This window comes from Neofelis nebulosa, chromosome 15 (assembly GCF_028018385.1).
Source record: "Neofelis nebulosa isolate mNeoNeb1 chromosome 15, mNeoNeb1.pri, whole genome shotgun sequence".
Taxonomy (NCBI): domain Eukaryota; kingdom Metazoa; phylum Chordata; class Mammalia; order Carnivora; family Felidae; genus Neofelis; species Neofelis nebulosa.
The window spans coordinates 26,367,219-26,384,723 of record NC_080796.1 but is presented as its reverse complement, the minus strand read 5'-3'; the positions used below and the strand labels follow the sequence as shown (position 1 = coordinate 26,384,723).

The 17,505-nt window shown below is 35.6% G+C and overlaps 1 protein-coding gene across 9 annotated transcripts in view; it reads right to left on the bottom strand.

Moving 5' to 3' along the window:
- The window catches only part of RASAL2 (RAS protein activator like 2), a 359,982-nt gene that overhangs the window by 231,811 nt on the left and 110,666 nt on the right, over nt 1–17,505 (bottom strand). For 3 of the 9 annotated variants that reach the window (XM_058700418.1, XM_058700414.1, XM_058700416.1), the window contains exon 1: nt 6,434–7,344. The exons of 3 other annotated variants lie outside the window; for them this stretch is intronic. In XM_058700418.1, coding sequence (XP_058556401.1) covers nt 6,434–7,031 — 598 coding nt within the window. In that variant the 5' untranslated portion in view covers nt 7,032–7,344. Of the gene's footprint in view, nt 1–6,433; nt 7,345–17,505 lie in introns of those variants that run through there. 3 more of the 9 variants (XM_058700415.1, XM_058700417.1, XM_058700423.1) reach the window with 2 other exon arrangements.

Sequence of the window (17,505 nt, the reverse complement as noted above, 5' to 3'; positions counted from 1 at the left end):
TACCAAGAATTACACGCAAATAGATGACATATAAAGAGTTTGGAAACAGGTCTTCATGTCTCCAAAGACTAATCTTCTTTCCCCTAAAATATTCTGCTCCTAAAATAAGGGATGCTGATTTTAAATATCAGATGAACAATCAGTAATAAACTAGAGCTCAGTACAAAAAATCAACATACTTTTTATCATCTTTAAAATTAACTGTAAAATATGCAATAAAAACAGAGCTCAATCACAAGTATAATAAAATGTGTGAAGGTTAATTTTTTCTTTTATTAAAAACATTTGCAAAGTCCCAATGGAAAAATTAAAGAAGTCATGAACAAATGGAAGTGTACATACACACAACACTGCTCTTAGTTGGGAGGTCTACATATCGTAAAAAAAAATTGCAGGGGCACCTGGGTGGCTCAGTCGGTTAAGCGGCCGACTTCGGCTCAGGTCATGATCTCACGGTCCGTGAGTTCGAGCCTCACGTCGGGCTCTGTGCTGACAGTTCAGAGCCTGGAGCCTGTTTCAGATTCTGTGTCTCCCCCTCTCTCTGCCCCTCCCCTGTTCATGCTCTGTCTCTCTCTGTCTCAAAAATAAATAAACGTTAAAAAAAAATTGCAAAGGTTCTTCTATTAACAGTTCTACTAACTGCTTCTACTAAGCAGTTAGTAAATACAAAGCTAAAATAAAGTATTCACAGAATTTGAGAACACATTTAGAAAATATCACTTAGACAAAACTGGTTATCTTAATAAATGTTTTATAAATGTAAAATGAGGATTGAAACATTCTTAAGTCTACTCCAAGGAGACTCCAGGATGTGTCCTCATGAACAGATGATTTTTATTTTAAAGTGACTACAAGGTAGACAAAGCACGTGACACATACTATCTCATTTAATCCTTGTTACAACTGCACAGCATCTAGATTACAGCTCTAGTTTCATTTTTTAATTAAGTTTTTAAGTTTTATGCCAATAAAAATACAGTGCTATATAAGTATTCACTATATTGTTTAGTGATTCAACAATTCTAGATTTACTCAGAGGCCATCATAAGTGTACTTTTTAATCCCCATCACCTATTTCACTCATCTCCCCCATTCCACCTCCCCTCTAGTAACCATCAATTTGTTCTCTACAGTTAAGAGTATATTTCTTGGTTTGTCTCTCTCTCCCTTATTTTTTCCTTTGCTTGTTTGTGTGTGTGTGTGTGTGTGTGTGTGTTTCTTAAATTCCACATTATGAGTGAAGTCATATGGTATTTGTCTCTCTGTCTGAATTATTTTGCTTAGCATTAAACTCTCTAGCTCCATCCATGTTGTTGCACATGGCAAGATTTCATTCTTCTTTATTCCATTGTGTGTAGGGACATACACATAAAGAAGACGTGTGTGTATATATGTACGTATGCACAACATACATTTGTCCATTGGGGACAGTTGTACTTTCTTATAAAGAAAACAGAACTGGAGACGTTATGTCTACTTCGCAACTAAAAAGACAGCCAGAATTTAACCCCAGATCTAACTCCAACATAAGGACTAAGCAGCCTATTACATAGCTATCATCTACCTGTTTGGTACCTGAAAAAAAATTTAAATTTTCATTGCTTGATTAAAACTAAAATCCTTAGGGATTATGACCCGTTTTAAAGGTCTTCCTTATATTTTTGTCTGAAAAATTTTATACAGCTTTTTTTTACTTTTATAATTAGAGAAAAGTTTATTTCATTTTGTAGGGTAAAAAAAACCTTATTGACTATAGAAATAGAAAAATCTGTGAAATAAGAGAAATTCTAGGAAAATTTTTTAAATTTTTTTTTTTTTTTTTTTGAGAGAGAGAGAGAGAGAAGGTAGGGGAGGGGCACACAGAGAGGGAGACACAGAAACCTAAGCAGGTTCCAGGCTCTGAGCTGTCAGCACAAAGCCCAATGTGGGGCTCCAACCCATGGACCGTGAGATCATGACTTGAGCTGAAGTCGGACACCCAACCAACTGAGCCAGCCAGGTGCCCCAGGAAAATATTTTTAAACAGAAATAGAGACACTCAGAAGATTTTAAACATACGCTGAAATCACGCAGAAAGGAATAATTTGGTATATATTAATATGCAAATATTAATACTGAAAATATATATAGCTAAAATAGCTAATTAATAGCAAATATTAATAGCTAATACTATAGGTGGGTAGGTGTTACACAAAATTGCTGAAATGCAGCAATCCTTAGGAGATGTCAGAAAGGGAACATAGTTCTCTGTGTTTTGCACAGACATCTCTTTTAATTCATAAGTAAATAAAAGGTCCAATTCTAGAGAACATCTGAAACACTGTATAAATTCTTATACTAACTAATCCTCACCACTATTTATTAGACGTACATCTTATGAAATTACAGTATTTTTAGTTTTTCTAATTTGGTTAATGATTCCCTAGAATAAGTGAGGAAGCTGTTAGTTACTTGATAAAATAATGTGCTATATATTCTAAGCACTAAGAACAGTGTCTCAGGAACTCCATAAACCTTTGTTGAGTTAGTGTATAAGGTCCTTCCCAGTAGGTTTATGAAAAACTTTTTAAAAATTGAATGAGCATATTAAAAGAAAATTACCCAGAAAAAAAAATAAAGTCTTCTAATTCCCAAGTTAGGAGGTCTTTAAAAACATAACACTGGAGAGAGGATAGTCTTATTACTGTAACATCATAAATAATGTCAGTTTAACAAGACATAAACTATAACCAGAAAGAAGAACTACATAGGGTAAATTTAATTTCCTTTCCTACCTTTTTTTTTAAAGCTTTCATTCCTATCTCTACCTATTGACAGAGGAAGAAAAAGAATTTAGGAATGAAATTGCCTCCCAGTAACTTAGAATTTACATCCCATGCACATTTACAATAACAGTTTTTTCTAAGTTTCACACAGCTAGTAAGTAGCAACTATGTAGGCCCTATGATAGTCTGCTGATTTGATATGCTATAATGGGTTTGTGGTTATTCCTCTCTTATTGAGTGTTTCAATTTACTTCCACTACTGCAAACATGGAAACTCCATTCTTAGACATGAGCCCAAAGCAGTTGGAATTACAATTAGACATAAAAAGTACAAGTTACATTTTAACATTGTATCATTTGACCTACATATTATCTGACCTACATCAGACAAAGGAATATTTATTGCACAACTGGAGGGTTGAGCATGGAATATCACTGAAGCCTTTCAGCTTCTCCCTCCTAAATTGGTTAGAGACCCTGAGAATGACATATTTCACTGCTTTAAGCATGAGGGTAATTACAGTCAGCTATGGCACAAGAAATTATTCCTTGTTTATGCTCAGAACAAGTTCAGGTGCACAGGGTTTAAGACTAGAACATTGCAGGGGCGCCTGGGTGGCTCAGTTGGTTGAGGGTCCGACTTCGGCTCAGGTCATGATCTCCCAGTTTGGGAGTTCGAGCCCAGCGTCGGGCTCTGTACTGACAGCTCGGAGCCTGGAGCCTGCTTCGGATTCCGTGTCTCCTTCTCTCTCTGCCCATCCCCCACTTGTGCTCTCTCAAAAAATAAATAAATGTAAAAAAAATTTTTTTAAAGACTAGAACATTGCAATTTACTTACATTTGTCAAGTACAACACTCAACAATCAGGTATCCTCCCTCTCTCCCTATTATTTTTAACTTTTTAAAATGTTTATTTATTTTTGAGAGAAAGAGAGAGAGAAAGAGAGAGAGAGAGAGAGAGAGAGAGAGAGAGAGAGAGAGAGAGAGAGTTGAGGGGAAGGGCAGAGAGAGAGAGGGAGACACAGAATCTGAAGCGGGCTCCAGGCTTTGAACTGTCAGCACAGAGCTCAATGCGGGGCTCAAACCCATGAACCGTGAGATCACGACCTGAGCCGAAGTCAGACACTCATCTGACTGAGCCACCCAGGTGCCCCTCTCCTCCCTATTTTTTTAAAAAACTATATCCGTGTAATTTCACTTTCTTAACAGAAACAAGATCTAATATATATTGAACAAATGCTATGTGCCAAATGCTTTAAATACATTTAAATGCTTTAAATACACACTACATTACTTAATGCCTGTCACCTCTTGCAGTTCATATTGAATAAGAAAAGTAACAAACACTAGTGAGTTTCAAATTAAGAAATATATTTATTTCCTTAACACAGTCTTAAAGATATCTATGGTTTAATATTCCATACCTTGCTATGATACCACAATAGCAGCTCTGATCAGAACAATTTTCATTTATATGCCATCTGTGAATAAATAATATACATAGCATTTTCAAATTTTATCGCTTGTGAGGAAGGAATTACCATTCCACAAAAGTGTGAAAAGAGACTCAGTGAGTAAATTTCACAGAAGATAACTGGCATAGATGGACGTAGAATTCAGGTCTCTTGGGCCAATCATACTCTCTCTTGTGGGGAATAAGCAAGGCTGGAAGGTTCACGATTACAGAAAGTTAGAAAACCACTGACACAGACTCTACGCTGGGTAGAAGCTACGGGCCACAGAGAAAAAGAGATCTCTAGACAAGAACTGGCAACAATCTTTGTACTAAATAGAACATTTCAGGTTTAAGAGCTTGAATCTTCACTGGTAAAGCATGTAGGGGACATCACAGTTAACTGTTTAATAAAAATTGCTGATCTATCTGACTGGAGAGAATACTGGGTAGGGTTCTTTAATTATTTGACTTGAAATCCCTTATTAACAGCACCTTAAACTCTGTTTATGCATAATTATTCTGTGATTATAAGTGATAAAGAGTATTAGGAAATATATTAGGAATATAATAAATACGGAATACTTTGTATCTCCTTAAGTAAACCATAAATGTATAAAAAGTAGGGACAGTCTTTGAGCACATGACACACAGCAGGCAGTCGACAGCTTGACAAATTTACTAGAAACCGAAAGTTAACTATAAAAGCCCAAAATCTTTATGAAGACAAAAAACAAACAAACAAAAAACAAACAAAAAACAAAAACAAAAAAAAAACCCAAACCCTCAAAATCCTCTAGCCTTCTTTCATCAACTGCACACATATTAACCCTTGAGAAGCACCTATTCTAAGAATTTATTACAAACTCTTAATTCCCTTTGACACGCCTTTACATCATCCTGTCATCACCTAACAAGGAAACACACATACTGGCATCCAAGGAAACCCAACAACCTAGTCTTTCAAAAATTTTAATGGAATGTTAATACAGGTACAGCAACAAGATTTTACTCTTGGTAATTATTTATAAGCCAAGGGTAAGAAGCAAACAGATAAACTTAACAGTATCATTAAAACTCATGAAGCAAAAGAAAATCTAGGGAGGACAAGGTTTAGGAGGAATAATGAATTACTGTCACACCTATATTTGGAAAATTACTTAATTTTTCACTGATATGGCACCCTTTTGCACTCTTTATCTTCATTTTAAAAGAAATTAGACTGTACTCCAACAACAAAATTCCTCAACAATTCCCATAATTTCCTAAAGAGTTTAAATTTTCACGATATGGTCAACCTTATAGGAAAGATAAGCTAAAGTTTTCTAATAGTAAGAGCTTGTCCAAAAATGGCCTCAACTGGATGGAGATACTATCAGAGTCAGTGCTGAGGTTTCCAAAAACAACAAACAAACAAATATGGGTCATGACACACATCTGAAATAGTTCAGCAGATAAGGTCAATCATTTCCAAGGCAATCAGATAAAACTTTGAGTTCTTTTTTTTGAATTTAACAATGCTACCATCAATAGAAAACATTTTTAAATTTAAACAAGTCCTAAATGAGATTAAAAAAAACAGCAAAAAACTGATGATTCTTTTGTATGAAATGAATCAAACACAAACTTCTCCACTGTCATCTGAACAAGTTGAAGATCTGCATCTCTTGCTTCCATATTCAAATTGTGTATTTTCATGACATAAGCAAATCATAATTCCAACCTAATAAAAGCTGTCAATACAGTTCTGCTCTAAATAGTTCTAATATCTGTCAGTTTTTATGAAGGGATAATAATAGAAATTCTGTTTAATTCTCAACTTTCTCATGAGGAAATTATTTGATTATTTCTCCTCTAAATTGCATTTAACTTGCAAAAGTGGATCAATGGAGATTTAAAAAAGGGGGTTACAAAAAAAAAAACAAAACCCGAACAAAACAAAAACCTTTTATACAGGCTCCATAGCGGAATTTAAGAGTATAACATAAAAAATTCCTTAATTTAACCAAATCCATTTTTTACTTTTATTTACCATCATTCATTGAAAGAGGATTTCTGTAGTAGTGTTTATCACTTTTAAAAATTATATTAAATTTGCTTCATAATGAGCAAATAGAATGGCTTATCTTATTATAAAACACAAGTAATTAAAATTTCAATAGTAATTAAAATTGAGCCATCCCTTCCTTTTCAACCCTTATTCATCACAATATACCTTCTCTTACTGGCTCATTGGTTGATTCTCCTCTTAAACTCAGCATCCTGGAGAAGCCATTGGAAAGAGTAGAAAAAATGCCACGGATGAAATATCCCTGCTGCTCAGACTCCTCTGACCTCACTGAAGTCGGCCACGGTCTACCAAATCTGATACTGCAGCGGGGTTCTGGCTCTGAAATAGATCTGGTGAATGGAACCCGAAGTGACCGGGTGTTGACCAGGTTCAGCTTCTCTGTTGATGTTCCAAGGACCTCATTAGCAGAGGAAGAGGCATTATTACCAACCATCTTTGGCACGACCTTGTGTTGTGCTTCATCCACGTCTCCTTTATTAGTCTGCCATCTCTCCCTTTTGCCCCCTTTCCACCTAAAGCTGGGATGTGTTTGCCACCGATAAGCACCCAGTGGCTTTCCTAGGTTGGAAACAGCATGTTCATTTTTCTTCCTCTTGCTTTTCACTGGACCACGCCAAGGATAATTCTTTAAGCTTGTTCCTATCTCTGAATTTGCATAAGCAGGTTCTGACAAAGATCTTCGATAGCTTGGAGGACAAGGTGATGTTTGTCTCTTAAAGATGCTCATCTTCCACGACTCCATTTTTAAACAACTTCTCTAAACTTTAAGTTTCCTCCACTCTGCAGTCTTTGCAGTTGAACCACACTTGTCCGTGCAGTCCAAAATATTCAACTGCTTAAGCAGCTTTCTTTGTGTGGCTTTGAACCACAGCAGATGTTGCTGCTTAAGAGCTGGTGTCATGTTATTACCCCATTTTCCCAGATCTCCGAAATTTCAGCAGCACCCAAAAATCTCTTGCCTGAAGCAAATTATCCTCAGAGTGAAGCAAAAGTAAAGATTTCCAGAAGATCATCTCGCTTGCTGCAGTAGGTTACATTTCTGTACTAAGTTTTCAGGAAATGATTTTAAAGAAAATAAGAAGTGAAATAAGAGCAACAAAAAACCCACAAACACCTTTCTGGACCAATAGCAGTTAAGTGTTCACCATGCAAATGACAGTGGGTTAAAAACAGATTGTGAAAGTACTCAAGCTGACATCCACACTGTACGGAAGAGGAAAGAAAACTTGCCTCAAAGCCTGCCCTTTAAGTGGCAACTCTACAGAATAGTTTTTAAAGTCTGTATTTCAGAAATTTAATTTCAAGAAAATCACTGCTATTTATACCACATCTTCTCCCAAAATTAATATTGATTGTCAACCAATAGGTAGAGGCATATACTGTTTTGTTTAAGGAGGCACTACAAGGAGGAAAAATGAAAAAAAGAATGCCAAAATTCAAAGCCATTGTAAATATAAATAAATATACTAGAGAGAATTTTAAAAGCATAAATGAACAGAAAAGAGAACAGGGATCAAGGATATTTGCTATGAATTATAGCAAAGTAAAAGCAAAGTCTTGAGGTAGTCTCTTGTGGGAAATAGAACAGGAACATACATACTTAAATGATTTCTAGAAGGGGAAAGTTTGCTTTGTCAATTTAATTGGGATAAGTTGTCTGGAAAAATATTCCTTGTTTAAACAAAGAAATTCCTTTACTCTTCTCTGTGCTGCTTACAACTTTAAAAAAAAAAAAGCTGACTATTTAAAATTTTGTTAAAGCAAGTACCTTATAGTGAACCAAGATCATGAATGCCAAGTTTCTGGCTGGTTAATTTTTTTTTTCAAATGTCTGCTCCTGAAAATAGGGGTTTCAAATGGAAAACCTGACAGACTTTAGACCACCAATAAAAGATTTATAACATGGCAATCAAATCACTTTGCAAGTTGTAGAAAAAAATAATCTCATCTGGAAAACTAAAAAAACTATTCATGTAGTTGTAGAACATGTACAATGAAGAACAGTTCTCACACAAAGTCTCATTGCTGTAGAAATAGTTAATTTAGTACCATATCTATTCTTTTTTTTTTAAGTTTATTTATTTTGAGAGAGAGAGTGAGCACGAGTGGAGGGGCGGGGGAGAGAGAGAATCCCAAACAGGCTCTATACTCTCAGCTTGGAGCCCAATGTGGGGCTCGAACTCACAAACCATGAGATTATGACCTGTGCCAAAGCCAAGAGCCAGACGCTTAACCGACTGAGCCACCCAGGTGCCTTGTATGCTATCTATTCTTTTAAACATCTTAAAATGTTCTAGGGGTGCTTGGGTGGTTCAGTCAGTTGAGCACCTGACTCTTGGTTTTAGCTCAGGTCATGATCTCATGGTTTCATGGGATAGAGCCCCGCAACAAGCTCTGCACTGACAGTGTGGATGGAGCCTCCTTGGGATACACTCTCTCCCTATCTCTCTGCCTCTCCCCCACTCACACCATCTCTGTCTCTCTCAAATAAATAAATTATATATATATATATATATATATATATATATATACACACACACACACACACACACGTGTGTGTGTGTGTGTATATTTAAATGTTCTAGTTATTTCCATTATCATAAGGCAATAATCTCATTTTTGTTTATGCAGTCTCTAAATTTACACATTTCTATATTGAAATGATGAAGTACTTGGCTTTCCCAAAAGCATAACAAATCAAAGTGTCTTACAATCATAACATTTTCCCCTGTTTAAAAACAAAAACAAAAAACAGAAATCTGACTTTGCATAGAGAAACACAATAAACATTAAGCTGTAATCTCTATTTATGGCATATCACACTTTCTACAAAAATTAATCTGCAATGAAAATAAGCCTAAATGCAAAATATAAAACTATAAAGCTTATAAAATAAACCATAAGAGAATATATTTGCAAATTGAGGGTAGACAAAGATTTTTTAGAACACAAAAAGCATTAACCATAATAGGAAAATATTAATAAATATAAGTCCATGAAAATCAAAAGCTTATGTTCAGTAGAAGATATATTAAGAAAATCAATAAGCAAGTCAAAAAATGGGAGAAAATATTCACCATACAAATACCTCACTATTTGTACCACAATATATAAAGAACTACAACTAATGAGTAAAACAGAAACCTAATATTTAAAAATAGGCCAAAACAGTTGGACAAACCCTTCACAAAGAAAGCTGTGTGGGGAAAAAAAAAAAAAAAAAAAAAAAAAAAAGAAAGAAAGAAAGAAAGAAGAAAGTTGCATGAATGGTCAATAGGCATATAAAAAAGTACTCAATCTCATCAGTAGTTAGAGAAATATGAATTAAAGCTATAATGAGACATCACTCACATCCAAAGAATGGCTAACATTTAAAGGGCTAATAACACAGGTGTTGGTGAGGATGTGGAGCAACCAGAAATCTCATAATTGGGGATGGGAACATAAAACGGTACAATTACTAGGAGACAAATTTGAAATTTTCTTTATAAAGATACACATACATCTACCCTATGACCCAGTGGTTACACTCATAGGCATTTACTCAAGAGAAATGAAAATATACACACTTGTACCTGAATGTTCACAGCAGCTTTATTTAAAACAGCCACAAACTGGAAATGCCCATTGCAGTAGAATGAATAAACAAATTGTGGTATTTTCATACAATGATATACTACTCAACCAGAAAAAGAATGAACTATTAATTAAAAAAAAAAAAAAATGTGGACGAATATCCCAGATACTATGCCAACAAAAGGAAATGGACACAAAAGGGTACATACTGTATAACTCCATTTCTATGGAGTTCTAAAACAGGACAAACTAATCTATAATGGAAAAAAAAGCCAGAAAAGTAGTTGTCAATGATGAAGGACACTATTAACAGGAAAGGGGCACCAAGAAGCCTTCTGTCACAGAGATAGGAATATAGGTTTATGTTTTTATCAAAACTCACCCAAGTGTTCACTTAAGATTTATGCACTTTTCCATAATTAAATTTTACCTTAAAAAATTGTAAGCAATATCAAACTCCAGTTAGTAGGTATGCTTAGTCAGTGTTATGAGTTAGCAATTCTGAAATCATTTTCTGTGTATTTGAGGCTTAAGGAAAGAAGTAAACATGCCAAAGAGAATGAATGAATGAATGGATGGATGAATGAATGAATGAATGCATACATACATACAAATACTGGAACTAACATTATGTGCCTCCTGAAATGTTGAACTGTGAAGGATACATACTCATGTATTATTCTTGCAAAAATACTTGACCTAAGTCTAACCTAGTCACAAGCAATATCACATAAATTCAAATTAAGAATCTACAAAATAACTTTTTTTTTCAGTTTCAGCCACATTTTGTTTCTCACACAAAAAAGGGATCTGAAGCAAGTTATGCCATTCATTAAGATCTGCACAGGTGGGTGTTAAAATAGTCTGCTTCAAAAATGTCAAGGTTAAGAAAATAAAAAAAAAACAGCTATGAAACTGCTATAATTTAAAGGAGACTAAAGAAAGACAACTAAAAGCAATGCATGATCTGGACTGGATCCTGAACTGGGGAAAAAATAGCTATAAAGGACATTATTGAGACAAATGACGAAAGTAGAATATGGATTATGGATTAGATAATAGAATCATATCAAATTAAATTTCCGGATTTTGATAGCTTTACTATGATTACAAAAGAGAATGTTCTTATTCTTAGGAAATTCGCAGTATTTAGGGACATAGGGGAGGGGCATGATGTTTCCAACTTACTTTCAAATGATTCAAGAAAAAAACTATGCATAGAAAAGTAGATACGTTATGATAAAACAAATGGGGCAAAGCGTACACAATTATTGAATCTAGGTAAAGGATATACGGGAGTTTCTTGCACTCTAGCAAATTTTCTATAGGTTTGAAATTACATCAAAATAAAATATTAAGCAAGTAAAATTTGGGGCACCTGGGTGGCTCAGTTGGTTAAGCATCCGACTGTTGGTTTCGGCTCAGGTCATGATCTCACAGTTTGTGAGTTTAAGCCCCACATTGGGGTCCTCACTGACGGTGCGGGGGCTGCTTTGGATTCTCTCTCACCCTCTCTCTCTGCCCCTCCCCTGCTCGTTCTCTCTTCTCTCAAAAATAAATAAATAAACTTAAAAAGGAAAAGCAAGTGAAATGTTTAAAATTTCACAACTATTTCCTTTCAGCCTGTAATACAGATATTTTCATTAATAACACTGTAACGGTGTCTGTTTCAGAGTATCTTTTGACTAATGTAAAGAAATATCTAGTTCCACAGGTTTTATGGGAGAGGGAAGTCGATCAAGATTAGCCCCTATTAAGACACTTCAGTGGAAAATTAAATTAAGACTATAACTTTGAGAAAAGTTGTACAGGAGTAGAACTTGAGCTCTGTAATCGACCTCGTGAAATTCCGAGACTCAATGTTAAATGAGAAAATTCTTTTATACACTAAATAGGTAAGGTAAAAATAATTATCACAGTTCCTAAACTCATCAACTTAATCCTTCTAAGGAAGTGCCACAATTCTTCTTACTATAAACTTCCCTATTCAAGGAATATGGAACTGGAAAATATTAAATAACACAGAAAAAGATGCAGGAGAAATCAGAAAGCAAAAGAGCAACAGACTGAGGAAGTGACAGTCTCTAGGAAGAACAGTTAAAGAAATAAAGAAGAGGGGCGCCTGGTGGCGCAGTCGGTTAAGCGTCCGACTTCAGCCAGGTCACGATCTCGCAGTCCGTGAGTTCGAGCCCCGCGTCAGGCTCTGGGCTGATGGCTCGGAGCCTGGAGCCTGTTTCCGATTCTGTGTCTCCCTCTCTCTCTGCCCCTCCCCCGTTCATGCTCTGTCTCTCTCTGTCCCAAAAATAAATAAAAAACGTTGAAAAAAAAAAATTTAAAAAAAAAGAAATAAAGAAGACTCATCTCTCTCACAACTGCTAAAGTTTGAGTCGAAAAATGCTTCAGTCATCTTTTATCATTATCAAAGCCTAATATTATTTGTTACTTATTTCTCCAAGTTTTATCTTTCATCTGAATTTAAGACAATAACTTGCCACTCCACATTTTCTGAGTTTTCTCAAAATATACATAATGAATTCAGGAATTTTTAAGAAAATATTCACAGGATTTATAGTCTTTTAAAATTAGAAACAATGATACTCACTGAACTACCACATTCATTATAAATCCTACTATAACAATTGGCTGCTGATTGAAGGGTCAGTACAGGAATGTTTCTGCGACCTCAAGTTTCAATCAACTACTTTAAAATTTCCACAGGGGCACCTGGGCGGCTCAGTCAGTTGAGTGTCCTACTCTTGATTTCAGCTCGGGTCATGACCCCAGGGTGGTGGGATCGACCTCCATGCTGGGCTCCATACACAGCCTGCTCAAGATTCTCTCTCTCTCAGGGTGCCTGGGTGGTTCAGTCAGCTGGTAACTGAATATTAATTTTGGCTCAGGTCATGATCTCAGGGTTTTGAGTTTGAGCCCTGCATTGGGCTCTGTGTTGACAGCAGGCGCCTGCTTGGGATTGTCTCCCTCTCTGCCCCTCCCCCGCTTGCTCTCTAGCTCTCTCTCAAAATAAACAAAAGTAAACTTTAAAAAAGATGCTCTCTCTCATAAATAAACTTCAAGAAAAATTAGGGGCACCTGGGTAGCTCAGGCAGTTAAGTGTCAGACTCTTGGTTTCAACTTGGGTCATGATCTCACCATTCATGAGTTGGAGCCCCATATTGGGTTCCATACTCACAGCACACACTGCTTGGGATTCTCTCTGTCTCTGCGTCTGTCTCTGTCTCTCTCTGCCCCTCCCTGAGTGGTGCACTCGCGCACACGCTCTCTCATAATAAATAAACAAACTTAAAGATTCACTCTCTGTCTGCCCCTGTTTCCTGCTCACATACTCTCTCCTCTCCCTAAAATAAGATAAAAAAAAAAAGAAAAAAGTTTCACAATAATAATTTGTAATATTTAAAGCATAGCTTTAAGAACCATTCTGGTTGCTAAATCAAAAGAAACATCTGAATTCCCTAAATGAGTATGCAAGTACTTACATTTGCATAGAGTAAGATGTCACGTTGTAATTGCACACCTACCATATATCAGGCACTGTATTAGGACTATAGGAACAAAAAAGAACAGGACAGACACGGTTGCTTCCCTCTTGGAACTGCCAGTTGCTCAGGAAAGGCTTACATAAGGACGGGAAAAGTATACAAGGTGTTAGAGAAGTTACTAAGAGGATTTTTACCAAGTCTAAGGCACAAGGATAGAACCAACTTCTTTTGAGTTTCTCTTGATCTTGAGACGCTGTGATTACATTCAATTCTGCTATAATGTAACATGCATTCCTAAAAATAACCACACTATACAAAATTGTACAATAAAACTACAGGGCTTATGGGGAAGATGGGGCTGGGGAGCCACACTCAAGAACTGTAACAATGACACGTAAGAAAGATAAGAAGCTAATAAAAACTGTAGACCATTTTATACATGTTAAATGGTCAAGAAACACCTAAATGCTAAAATAAATATGGCAGTTACTTTGAAAAAAAAAAACTTTAAGTTTGCCTGTGGGAATGGGAGTCAGAAGGGTGCAGCCTCTGCTTTTTCGCGAAGTAGAGAAAGGAGGATTATCTGAAATCTGAAAGAGAGCTGGGGCACCCTGGGGGATGGATGTGGCTTACAACACAGTGGAGGACTGAGGTAGCTGCTAGTTGGTTGAAATGTATGCTTTCTGAGTATCTCCTATTCGACACAGTTTAAGTGGATACAGTTTTCTGCATTTAGCTAGTTTCTCAGACAAATGCCACATAAGCAAACATAAAATTCACACAATACTCAAATTGTTCCTTAATATCAATCACATGGTACAAATCCTGGTTTTGAAGACAAGCATGATAACAGAACTGACTGTATTTTCTCTTCTCTTCCATATACAATTGATCACTAAACAACAATAAGGCCCACTTATACATGGTTTTATTTTTATATAAATACAGTACAGTTCATGTATTTTCCTTATGATTTTCTTAACATTTTCTTTTCTCTAGCTTATTTTTTATTGTAAGAATACAGTATAAAACACATACATAAAATATGTTATCAGTAAGGCTTCTGGTCAACAGCAAGCTATTACTAGTTATGTTTCGGGGCAGTCAAAAATTATATGTGGATTTTTGACTGCACAGGGGTCAGTGCCCCTAACCCCTGCATTGTTCAAGGGTCAACTGTTAAAAGCAGGCAAAAACCAGCAGGAGACCTTACTGCTGGAAAGCAGAATAGCAGCAGAGAAGTGGCTTTTTTTTTTTTAAAGTGTAATTAACATACAGTATTACAGTAGTTTCAGGGGTACAATCACTCAACAATTCTATATATTATTCAGTGCTCATCACAGTTAACTGTACTCTTAATCTCCTTTACTTCATGAATCCCCCTACCCACCTCCACTCTGGCAACCACTAATTTGTTCTCCATATTTGAGAGTCTGGTTTTTGTCTTTTTTTTGTTTGTTCATTTGTTTCTTAAATTCCACATATAAATGAAATCATAAGATATTCATCTTTCTCTGGCTTTTTTAACTTGGTGTAATAGCCTCTAGGTCCATCCATATTATTGCACATGGCAATTTCTCATTCTTTTTCATGACTAATATTTCATTGTGTGTGTGTGTGTGTGTGCGTGCGTGCACGCGCGCGTGTGTGGACACACACATATGCACATGTGTATCACTTCTTTATCCATTCAACTATCCATGAATACTTGGGTTGCTTCCAAATCTTGGCTATTGTATACAGTGCTGTAATAAAATAGAGGTGCATATATCTTTTCAAATTAGTGTTTTCATTTTCTTTGTGTAGATACTCATAGTGGGATTACTGGATCATATGATATTTCTATTTCTAATTTTTTGAGGAACCTCCATACTGCTTTCACAGTGGCTGCCCCAATTTGCATTCCCATCAACAGTACACAAGGGTTTCTTTTTCTCCACATCCTTATCAACACACATTATTTCTTCTGTTTTTGAGTCTAACCATCCTGACAGGTATAAGGTGATATCTCATTGTGGTTTTGATTTGCATTTCCCTGATGACTGGTGGTGTTGAGCATCTTTTCATGTGTCTGTTGGTCAGATGCATGTCTTATTTGGAAAAATGTCTATTCAGTCCTATGCCCATTTTAAATAAGATTATTTGTGGTTTGAGTTCTGTAAATTCTTTATACATTTGAGATATTAACCCCTTATTGGATACATTATCATTTGCAAATATCTTCTCCCAATCAGTAGGTTGCCTTGTCATTTTGTTAATGGTTTATTTGCTGTGCAAAAGCTTTTTACTTAGGTGTAGTCTCAATAGTTGATTTTTGCTTTTGTTTCCCTTGCCTGAGAAGACATATCTAGAAAAATGTTGCTAAGGCCGATACCCAACTGCCTATGTTTTTCTTCTAGGAGTTTTATGGCTTCAGCCCTTGCATTTAGGTCTTTAGCCCATTTTGAGTTTATTTTTGTGTATGATGTAAAAAAGTGGTTCAGTTCATTCTTCTGCATATAGCTGTCCAATTTTCTCAACACCATATATTGAAGAGACTGTCTTTTCCTCAATGTATATTCTTGCCTCCTTGGTTGCTATTTTCTTTTATTTTTTTAACAACAAAATCTACTGTTATTTTTGTTATTAACAGAGATTTTCATTTTTATACTATTAATTTTTGTAATGTATGAAATTTTATAATGAGCATGTATATTGTGCTCCTTCTGAAAGTAGAAATTTACATATAATACATATAACTTTTTAAATTTTATATTAAAAATTTATACACTTATACATAAAATCTACCCACAGCAAAAATAAAAGCCTTAACATTAACCCTCAGAATCTGAATTAGAGAACAGAGAACTAGAAAAGTCATTGCAGATCAACTTAACCAACTCTTTCAAACAATTAGATAAAGGCAGGGCATAGAGATTTGTCCACACTTACCTAGTTAACAGAAAACAAACAAACAAGCAAATAACCCACATGTATCCCAATTCCCAGTTCAAGATTCCATAACCTCCTTAAATTAGCATTTTCCAAATTAGCATTTCCAAGAACACAGTTGAAAATTTTAGGCTTCAAGAGTGTAGGTGTGACATTAAGTCCAGTTATTCTACTGTTATTTAGTTTAAATGCTAAAATTCTTTCTTTTTTAAAGTTTAAGATAGGCTATCATCTTCTCATTAAAATGTCCTTTCAGATTTACTTCAACTAAGGGAAGCAAACAGAGATGAAAAGGCAAAACTTGAGCTTTCTCAGTTTGCAAACAGTCTGCCACTGTTTCCTATCTTAAGACATACCCTTTCTATACGGAAATTCTATCCTATATATCCCACATGCTCTTGTGTAATAGAAGACGTGACATATGCTACAATTAACAAAGAGTTCTGGAGTTCTGTTACTAGAACAAGACAGCACATACCTCCTTAGATCAACTCATGAAAAACTTTAAAAATAGGAGTCATTTCTCTTAACTAGAAGAAGACATCTTTCAAAAATGCAAAGTCTTTGTTTATACAAAGCTAAGCAATTAATAACAAACATCCCTTTCCCATCTCCTATCACTGGAGCACATCTGCTTCCCGATGAAACACTTCCTGTGGCAAAAACTACCTCCCTTCTAAGCAGAACTCAAAGATACACCTGACACGGACATAACTGCTTCTGGTTGAAGAGACAAAGATGTGTCTGGAGAGGCCAAATGAAGATTACTTTTAACTGACAAGTGTTGGAATCAATGGTCATTTAAAATAAGGAAGCATTTTCAAATAGAAACAAAAACATTGATGATTCCTAAAGCCATTATTAAAGTCTTTTTAAAAAAAATAAAAAATAAAAACACTGGTTTTCTCCAACCCCTCTAATCACACCTTCTTTGCCTCCTTTGAGGTTCATTCTTCTCTAGTCTAAATGTTGGGAGTTTTTCAAAGCTGGGTCCTTAGCACCCCCTCTCCATTTTCTCACCACACACATCATCATTCACAGGTACCACATCAACTTACACCCAGTTCAGACCTTGTCTCCACTGAGCAACATACTCATATATTCAATTGGATTTTTGTGCCGATCTCAAATTCAAAATGTTTAAAACCTAACTCATGGTCTTTTCTTTAAAATCTGGTCTCATTACAATGTTCCTTATCCTAATAAAAGACA